This window comes from Fringilla coelebs (genome assembly GCF_963513975.1).
Source record: "Fringilla coelebs genome assembly, chromosome: Z".
Classification (NCBI taxonomy): Eukaryota; Metazoa; Chordata; class Aves; order Passeriformes; family Fringillidae; genus Fringilla; species Fringilla coelebs.
Window position 1 is genome coordinate 80200847 of NC_140031.1, and position 9919 is coordinate 80210765.

The window sequence follows — 9919 nt, forward strand, 5'->3', positions numbered from 1 at the left end:
TTCAGAACCTCTGCTGCCAGCACCATTTCCCAATCTCATTTTTGCCTGATGTGTGTTTTAAACCACTCCACACGAGACAGGTCTTGGTCCCTTGTGCTGACACAGCTCCCCATTTCAGGAGCTGCAGGAGCAACCCTCAGTAACACACCGAACCACAACGTTTGTCTTCCCCTCCCAGAGCAGCTGTTTCACCCCTCTCCCCCCTCCCTCTGCTTGTGTTGCAGGGTGTCCCCTGGGGTTTTTTGGGAAGGACTGTGCCTTGATCTGCCAGTGCCAGAACGGAGCCGACTGCGACCACATCAGCGGGCAGTGCACGTGCCGGACGGGCTTCATGGGGCGGCACTGCGAGCACAGTGAGCACACCCCTCCCTCTGCTTTGGGGCACAGCCTCTGGCCTCCAGGGCCACCTCTGATGGGCACAGAGCTGGCCACAGGCTTCTCCAGTTTAAAACCTGACAGAATTAAGCTGTCACAATTGTGGTTTCTGTTTCTTTGCACTGCGTTTTAGTCGCTTTGGGCGTAACGCTAAAGGAACAGCAAGTTACTCCATCATGTAAAAGCAACAAAATGAATCCAAGGAATTAACATTAGAATCCTGTGAAAGTAATTAAATGTATCCATTAGTACAAACCACAGTGACAACTAATAGTTGGAAAACTGGAGGCAAGAACTAACACATCAGTGCTGGTGGATGAAATTAACCTTCACGGTGTGGTTGTACAGCACAGCTGGTTTGTAAAAGTTGTAGGTGGCATTTTGTTTTCATGTTTTCACACACATGTGTGGTTCTCTCCTCAGGAAGATCAGGGATAACATCACTGACATCACTGGTGGTGTAATGTTGTGCAACATTAAAAGAATAATCGGGCTCATGAGCACAGGACTGTTTGTCCAACCTTTGCTGACTTTACAGGGCTCTGCTCCCAAATTTGTTCATTCAGATGGTGTCTCTGTTCCTCCTCAAAACATCACTAATCTTCAGGAAAAGATAACTTTTTAAAACAATCTCTTGATGTCAAAACATCACTTTGAATAATTTGGCAAGTCTAACTCTGTTACAGATTTTTTATTTTATCCTACAAGTTGATAATAATGATTTAGCAGCATTAAGCTATGTGTTTTGGTATTCATTCTAATTCAGATCTTGAAATGCAAAAACATATTATGACATGATGGGTTTTGGCCACCCATTTACCTCAGTATTTATAATCTTGTTTTGTTGAGTGTAATCAAGAGAAGGAGGAGGTACATAAAAATGAATTTTTTCACTGGAGTTGGGATTTGTCAAGACTGCAAGACTATTCTCTGGCACACTTTGTGTTACTTTATTTTTTAAATTATTCCAAATTAGGAATGCATGAAAGATGAGTTAGATTATTTTAAAAAGACAAAAGGAGGTAAATCTAGTTGCAGGACTCTCAAGAAATTTCAGAAAAAGTGAAGAAACACGACACTTGCTAAAACCATCAGAACTACTGTAATGTGCCAGACCACATCGTACCAAGAGGTGGCAGTATAAAAGAAATTATTTTTATCACTATAGGGTAATTCTCTACCAGGATACTTACATGAGGTAGGAGATACTTTGATCAGTAATTAAGTATTATATTCAAGTTATTCAAATAATTTAAGTACAACTTCCCCAGTTACCTTATTTTCCATAATTTAGCATTTCTCTCCTGTCGGTAGTTTCTCAGTGTGTACATTACAGTATCAGAGCATGCAATGGACAGCAATTGTATTTCTCTGTAAATGTGTGGCGCATTTTAGACTCACTGTAAGGGCCCTTTCCTTTTTCTATTTTACACCAGCACACCTGTCACACCACAGGACACCATCCAGGTGTCTGGCTCCACCTGTACGATAATGAGATTTTACAGGCACTGGGATCTGAGTCTTCTGGCTCTTTATTCACACCTCGCCCGTTTCTTCACTGCCTTCTAATTTCTAAAAAATTATCCTTTTTTTGCCTTGTTTTTTTTCCCCTTGATTCCTCGCTGCAGTGCCTTAGTGACATTGCAGGTGAAGCATGAATACACGTGTGAGCACAATTTCCCTCTCTCCTGCACACTGAGGAGGATGCTCCTCTTAGGAGCAATTCAGGAGAGATCTGATGCTGATGACACATTGCCACCTGCTGCCCAGGGACAGGAACGAGTGGGGTTGGACTCCTGTGGTGCTGCAGACCTGTAGCTCCAAACTTTAATGAGATTTTGCTTGCTTTTTGTCCTGTGCAGAGTGTCCCCAGGGCACATATGGGTATGGATGCCGCCAGATCTGTGACTGCCTGAACAACTCCACCTGTGACCACATCACAGGGACCTGCTACTGCAGCCCAGGCTGGAAAGGGGCCAGGTGTGATCAAGGTAAAGCCCAGATATAATCAAATTTAATGCCATCTTCTCACACAGAAACTGGCTTCACCTATTGAACACCATCTCTGTGTCATTCATTAAATAAATCTGACAGGTGTTTTGTTGTTTTTTTTTTTTTAAGTAGCCCATTCTGTTAATTCACGTAAGGTTTTGAGGCTTTAAATTAGATTAGTGATAATTAACTGGAACAAAGTAACTGGAATGTGGATTTGCATGAAATTCCAGGGCAGTGCTGCTCACAGGTGCTGATGGAGCATGGGCTTTACCATCTCTTTTGCCCAAAGAATGTTCTTACTTTTTCAAATTCATGAAAACATCTATTTGCTGTGAAAATTCTGAGTGTTTTTCCTTTCTGTGAAGATTCTAAGTGTTTGTCCTTAAATTTAGGATTGGTTCCTGACAGAGTTCCATTCTGTCCTTACTAAATACAGTTAGATTTAGAAGTGAAATTTTGTCCCCTGCTCCTAACACTCCCTCTGAGTTTATGCCACTTTATTTTCATTTCTTCTTCTCTTCCAGCTGGTGTAATTATAGTGGGAAACCTGAACAGCCTGAGCCATACCAGCACTGCCCTCCCTGCTGACTCCTACCAGATAGGAGCCATAGCTGGCATCATCATTCTTGTCCTAGTTGTGCTCTTCCTGCTGGTGCTGTTCATCATTTACAGGCAGAAGCAGAAAGGGAAGGAGACACACATGCCCACCGTGACCTACACCCCTGCTATGAGGGTCATCAATGCAGATTACACCATTTCAGGTAGGTCATGTTTGGAATACTTTTTTTCCTCCTCCAGCTCTTGGCTTTGTGCTCAGATCTGCCCCTAACAGGGCTTGAATTCACATATCTCTGCTCTTTGATACCATGAAGGTGGCACACCCTAGCAAAATGTCATTATTGTAAAGAAAAGTGACAAGGTACCTCGCTTTCCTATGCAACATTTTACACCCTCAAACTTTTTTCTGCATTAAACATGGACATTTCTATCCTCTGTGCCTGCTTTTATATAGCTGGAATGTGACAAAATCTGGTTTGTACACGGGACTTTAAATTCAGTGCAGCAGCTTGAATAGAGGAAGAGTGTAGAAAATCAAGATTTCATGCTATCTGTGACAAGATTCTGTAGAGAAACAGACAGCAAAAGGTTTTTAGGGAAGGAGCAATGAAACAAACAAAGAGTTTTTGACCTATTATAGTTCCTGTGAGTTGGGATTCAATGGGTACATGAAACTTGAGGCAATTGTGCCTGCTGAACACTGCTGTCAAGGAAAGCAGCAGCTGAAGAAAACACCAGAAAGACTTGTCAGAGTTAAGAAAAAGCAAATCAGCAAAGATCCTGGTGTTCTTGAAGCACCAGAAAATGTTGGTGCAGACTTGATGGACAGGTTGACTGCAGTGATGGCTAGAAAGGAAAAACAGAGCAAGGGACCACAGCAGAGCAAGGAGTTAAGTTTGCAGGTTGCACTTATGACTGCTCCTTGCTAAAAACGAGGATATGACTTGTCACTCACTGCCCTGCATCTCTCATTTCTTGGAATAAATAAAAGATACTTAGTATTGTGTTTGTTGATTTGTTGGGGTTTTTTTTAAGAAACTCTAGGTCAGATTTAGAAATCAGTGCAGCACTCTCAAAAATGTATCTTAAGAAAGAAATTCCATGGTTTTGTTCATTTTCCTTTCTTTTTCTTTTCAGAAACCATCCCTCATACCAATGGTGGAAATGTCAACAGCCACTATTTCTCTAACCCCAGTTACCATACTCTGACTCAGTGCTCCAGCCCACCTCATATCACCAACATGGAGAGACTGACCTTGGCAAAGGTAAAGCAGGAAAACATGGAAACTTCTGGCAGTCTTTAGGTTATTTTACATTGTTCCCTAGTCTCTCCTATTTGGCTTATTTTTGCTCTTCCTGATTACCACCTGGAAATTCAGCATCTTCCCTGCAATTTCAGTTTTATTACCTCTCTTTCTTTGAAACAGGCAAAAACCAGCCAGCTGTTTGTGAACCTGAAAAATATGGAGCCTGGAAAACGAAGTGCTGTCATGGACTACACAGGAACACTGCCAGCAGACTGGAAACACGGTGGCTACCTCAATGAGCTTGGTAAAAATAAAAACACAAAGGAGGAGAATGGGAATGTTATTCACTGAAGAGATTAAAAAGTGACCCCTTGTGAGGAATGGTGGAAGAGGTTTTGATGCCCAGTGCAGACATGACATATAAAATAACTAATTTTTATTAAAATACTTTCTTATTCACTAGTTTCATAGAACAATGGGGTTTTTACAGTAAGGGTCTGCTTGGATAAAATGACAAATTCTTACCAAATAAAGGAAAGGTTGCATTTTTTTTTTAATCACCACAAGATGTAATCAGTGGTTTAAAAAGTATTTTTTCATTACCTGAGGCATTTCAGGTGTAAATAATAGATCTTCCCAGCTAAACCTCCCGTTTGCTAAAAGAGCATTGTCTTTAGAAGAGAAATTCCCAAGAAATGGTGAGAGTTGCTGGATCCTGCTTTATGCTGTCTTTTCACCCTCTTCCACTCTCATGCATTCCAAAAAGGCTTGACTGCACTGCCCAGTGAAAGCCTTAAAAAGGACTTTCAGTGGCAGTATAATTCAGATAATTTAATTACCTTCATTTCTGGTACTCAGATGTATCAGACCCTGGGATTCAGAACAACAGTATGCAGCACTGTTTGGTTTTTTTCCTGCTCTTCCCCAACCTTGGTCAAACCACAATTCAGGTTCAGATCTGTTGTGTTTGGTTTGGGATTTGTTTTTTTGGGTTGGTTTTTTTTGGGGGGGAAAGGATTTCAGTCAAAATGCTCAACATTCAGCTTTATATTTTCTTAGAGCATTTGAACTTGCACTAAATGCTCCTGAGAGCACTTGCTGTGGTTAACCCAAGGCAGGAGATCTTGAGCAACAGGGAGGTTCCAGGGGGCTGGATGAATGCTGATAGTGTGTATGTTTTCTAGAAAATAAAATCGAATTACTTGGTAACTCGAGGCTGGTGACCAGAGCATTAAACTTGTGAAAACAACAGCACAGGTGACATGAGAGTGATCTAGTAAATAAAGATGGGGTAGGAATAAAATTAATTATATTTAGGTCTCCTTATGCCAGTATCACTTTCCTCTTGAAAAGCACTCATTTTGTTTAGATAGTGCATGGATATGAAAGCCATTTTAGGCTTTTATAATGCTTCTAGCATGGTCCCACAATACAGCCTAATTAAAAATGAGCTCTCCACAATATCAATGAAATCTATTTGAATAGATCAGTAAGCAGGAAAGTGCCAGGTCTCTGAAGACAGCTGTTGTGCTCTGCTGTTTATTTTTATTGAGAGAAATCAGTAACAGGTAATTGCAGAGCTGCAGATTGAGGTGCAAGGTGTTCAGGGCACTGGGGGGGAACAGGGTGACCCTGATTTTGAGAGTGATTAAATTTGGAAGCAGAGAAATGAGAACTAGAGCAAGCTCTGCACACCCTGAGATTTTCAGGTCAAGGTGGGATGCCTTTCTGGTAGATAGGGTTTCTCCAGATCAAAAAACAAACAAACAAACAAACAAACAAACAAACAAACAAAAGCTTCAGCCCAACAGTACTTGCTAGGATTGTTCAAGAGTGAGTAACTGGCATTATGTGAGGTCAAATTTTAGATAATGTAATGGTCCCTTATGACCCACCTCCCCTGTTCCTGTTGGAAAATGTGGAAACAAATAGTACAAGGGTTTCTGTACCCCCATCCTGGGCATTTCCACAGGATTCTTACGAAAGAATTATTCAGCTAGGGCAGGAATGAGTCCCAAGGCAATTCTTAAACATTTACAAGCTGTTGTCTAATCACTTTTGTTTTCTTTGGTTTTAAAACTACTCAATTTTTTTGTATCATTTTCTCCTCAGGTGCTTTTGGACTTGATAGGGGATACGTGGGGAAGTCCCTGAAAGGTGAGGTTGTTTTCTGATGTATTTAGATGAAACTACATAGACATGCCTCTTACCTTTGGTTTCTAGGTGAAGAAAATATCACAAATCATTCTGGAACTAAATTTTTCCTAGACACTGAATCAATGCATGATTGGTTGCTTTGCTGGTGTGGGGTTTTTTATCTTTTTTTGAAGGGAGGTTTTTGGATTTTTATTTTTTTTTAAACTAACAAAACCACAAACCAAGCCATTTTCAGTCCCCTGTGTGTCACATAGATAAATGTTTTTTGTCATTCTTGAGTCACCACGCAGCTCAATTCTAGACTGCAGAACACTTGCTGCCTCTGCTGAAAGGCTTTAAAAGGCAATTCCAACTGCAGCTGGCATGGTCTGCATGACCACAAACCTTCACCACATCCACTGCAGTCCCTTGGAAGGGAAATCAAAATACAGAGACACAGACAGGAATGAAAAGCTTCTGAAATTCAGGCTAGTGATCTGGTATTTTGATCTTCTGAATTATCCAGTTTCCTCACATGACTTTACATTGTACCACCCTGCGGTGTGTCAGTGTTTGTGCACATGATCAGGGCATGCCAAGGGTGCCTGGATATCCAAGCAAAAGAAAAGGTGTAGCAAAGTCCATGTGAATGACGAGTTAAACACATTGACAGAAAGCAGCTGGTTTGTCCCCTTGTGTACAGCAGGGCACACTTTAACTGACACAGTGATTTATTACACCTGGTTTTTCCTGCCCTCGGGTCACAACAACCCCTGCAGCTCCAGGCTGGGGGAGAGGGGCTGGAAAAGGCCCTGGGGGTGCTGTGCTGGCTGTGGGACTGTCCCCTGTGCCGAGGCCACACCTCAAATCCTGGGGGCAGCTCTGGGCCCCTCAAACAAGGCAAACATGGAGACAGTGCATATCAGGAAAAATATCCCTTCCTGAAAGGGTTGTCAAGCATTGGCACGGGCTGCAGGGGAAGTGGTGGAGTCACCACACCCAGGGGGATTTAAAAGATGTGAAGATTAGGCAGTTAGGAATGTGGTTAAGGGATGGATTTGGCGGGGTACATAAATGGTTGGACTCGATGATCTGAGAGGTCTTTCATAACCTAAGCAATTCTACACTTCTGTGATTACAGAAAGCCCAGTTCAAATGGGCTTCACAAAACCATCCACCAACCGGTCCACCAAGATCAGTCTCATCTTGATATGGAGTCAGGAATGAGCTAAGAAGTCTCATGCTAAATAACACATTATGTCACAATGCAACACAGAGAACAAAGTAACAGAAACACCACAAAATCACTTCCCAGCACAAGCAAATACATCTCTGAAACCAGTTATTCATCCTTCAGTCAGATCCTGACATCACAAGCCACCTGATGTTTCCTTGCCTGTTCTCCTGCATGTGCCTAACAGAAACTTAGAAGAAGCTGGTTAATCTTTCTGTGTACTCAGATACTCAAACTTTGCAGCACCCACCCTAGAAATAAATCATGCCATTTGCCCAGACACTGCTTTTGGAAACAGTCTCAGATCAGTTCTTTTAATTGTCCTGAGTTCAACACCTGGAGGGGCACAAAGTGTTCTGAAGTGCTTGTTAAAAATTGATTCCACAGCTTTTCTCTGTCATTATCCCTCTGTAATGCTAGGCACTGTTTTAACCAGAACTGAAGATGCTCGGATTTTGCAACAGTAATTTGCTGGCAGCAAGATGAAGTCCATTAAAGAGCATAGCAGCTGAGATGCTTCCATTGATTGTTGCAAATAATTTTGAGGTGTTACAACTGCTTTCATTTAAATATTCACTTCTGAGTGACTTTTTAGAACTCAGCATGAAACAAAATCCTTTTTTTTTTCAGTGGCAGTCTCCATAGCACGCAGCATGTTCGAGACAGTAGCATGTTTTTCTTTTTGTAGATCTGGTGAAGAACTCGGAGTACAATTTAAGTAATTGCTCACTGAGCAGTTCTGAGAACCCCTATGCTACAATCAAAGACCCACCAGCTCTGGTGCCAAAGAGTTCAGAATGTGGCTACGTGGAAATGAAGTCCCCGGCACGTCGCGACTCCCCCTACGCCGAGATCGCCGGCTCTGCCACAGCCAGCAAGAACGTGTATGAAGTTGGTAGGTACAAAATCCACCTCTGGATGCTGGGGGTTAGGAACAAAGAGCACAGGGCTTTTTAATCTTTGATACAGTTTCATCAAAACATGTGAAAACCACTGGAAAAACAAAACTACGCGTTTAGATCCTGTGTTCTGCCCAAAAACTGTAACAGCAGCGTTTTTACTAATTTGGTATAATTCACACAGTCAGGGTTTGAAGTACCTTCAGCTCTGCTCTGTCACCTACAGGTACCTCTGAATTACTCTGGTGGGAAAGCTTTCCTTTAACCAACAGCATAAGAAAAGTTTAGCATTTGATTGCAATGTAGTTCAGCTCTAGGTTAGACTGAATGCAGCTGGAGTTACGTATGGGAGTATTGAAGTTCTGTTTCCTTCTTTTGATCGGAATAAAATGGCATCTTCACCCACAGACATAGTGTTTCCCTAATATGGGCCCTACCTAGTTGCCATATTTATTTAGTTACAGAGAACTTTGGGGTCCTGTGGAGTGGGAGCTATCCCCATCAATTCTGGGCTGTAATAAACTGTGTCCAGTGTCACAGGATTTATTTTCCTTTTCTGCATGCAGTTAGAGATCACTGAAATCCATCAACATACCCATTCTTCTTTTAAGGACTGTTACAAAGTCTTGATTAAAACCCTCAAATTCAGGTTGTTGTTTGGTTTGGATTTTTTTAATTTGCTGAAATTAAAGACACATAAAGAAGAGATGCTGTCCTGTTTCTGTCAGTAAAGACACTCATGGCAGGGCACTGCTGCAAGTGTGAAGCAAAAACACCAAGCTGTGTTTCTACAGCTGCATTTCAGGATTCAGCACGATGAGGAATCTTCCTACTGAAGCAGAAACTGAAATAAAGTATCAGTGTTTGCCCTGGAGTTGAGTGCATGCTGTCTCTCCTCACAGAGCCCACGGTGAGCGTTGTCCAGGGCGCGTTCGGCAGCGGCGGCGGGCGCCTCGGCCAGGATCCCTACGACCTCCCGAAAAACAGCCACATTCCCTGCCACTACGACCTGCTCCCCGTCAGAGAGAGCCCCACGCCCTCCACAGAGGGGGTCAGCAGCAAATGACCCCGCAAGGAGCTGATGCCTGCAACCCTGGGACTCTGAAGGGGCAGAGTGGCACGGTCGTGCTCCTTCCTCTCTCGTTTACCATCTCTCTTGGCTCCTGATCTGTCCTGCAGATAATTGCTGTACCTTAAGCAGAATCTCAGCACGAGGTCTGTATTGCATATACCAGTGACAGATGGACAAATGCCACACTCTGGGGATCCTGATTATTCTTTTTGTTTTTTTCATGGCAGTAAATTTTATAGAAACAGGTATGCAACACATTTATACTGTAATATACTGGCTTAAAAAAATAGTAGTTAGCAGATTAGTATTGATAACATCACATTTTAGCAACTTCAAACATAGGTTTCATGTCTGTCATGTTCCAGAGTAGTAATACTCCCAGGACAGTGCAATTTACCAAATA

At 42.3% G+C, this 9919-nt stretch overlaps 1 protein-coding gene across 1 annotated transcript in view; it reads left to right on the forward strand.

Moving 5' to 3' along the window:
* The window catches only part of MEGF10 (multiple EGF like domains 10), a gene marked incomplete at its 5' end in the record, with an annotated part of 63415 nt that extends 53816 nt beyond the window's left edge, over positions 1 to 9599 (forward strand). The window contains 8 exons of the mRNA XM_084224555.1: positions 225 to 353; positions 2238 to 2366; positions 2895 to 3131; positions 4066 to 4193; positions 4356 to 4479; positions 6288 to 6332; positions 8234 to 8440; positions 9347 to 9599. Coding sequence (XP_084080681.1) covers positions 225 to 353; positions 2238 to 2366; positions 2895 to 3131; positions 4066 to 4193; positions 4356 to 4479; positions 6288 to 6332; positions 8234 to 8440; positions 9347 to 9510 — 1163 coding nt within the window. The 3' untranslated portion in view covers positions 9511 to 9599. The remainder of the gene's footprint in view (positions 1 to 224; positions 354 to 2237; positions 2367 to 2894; positions 3132 to 4065; positions 4194 to 4355; positions 4480 to 6287; positions 6333 to 8233; positions 8441 to 9346) is intronic.
* Between the last annotated feature and the right edge of the window lie 320 nt (positions 9600 to 9919).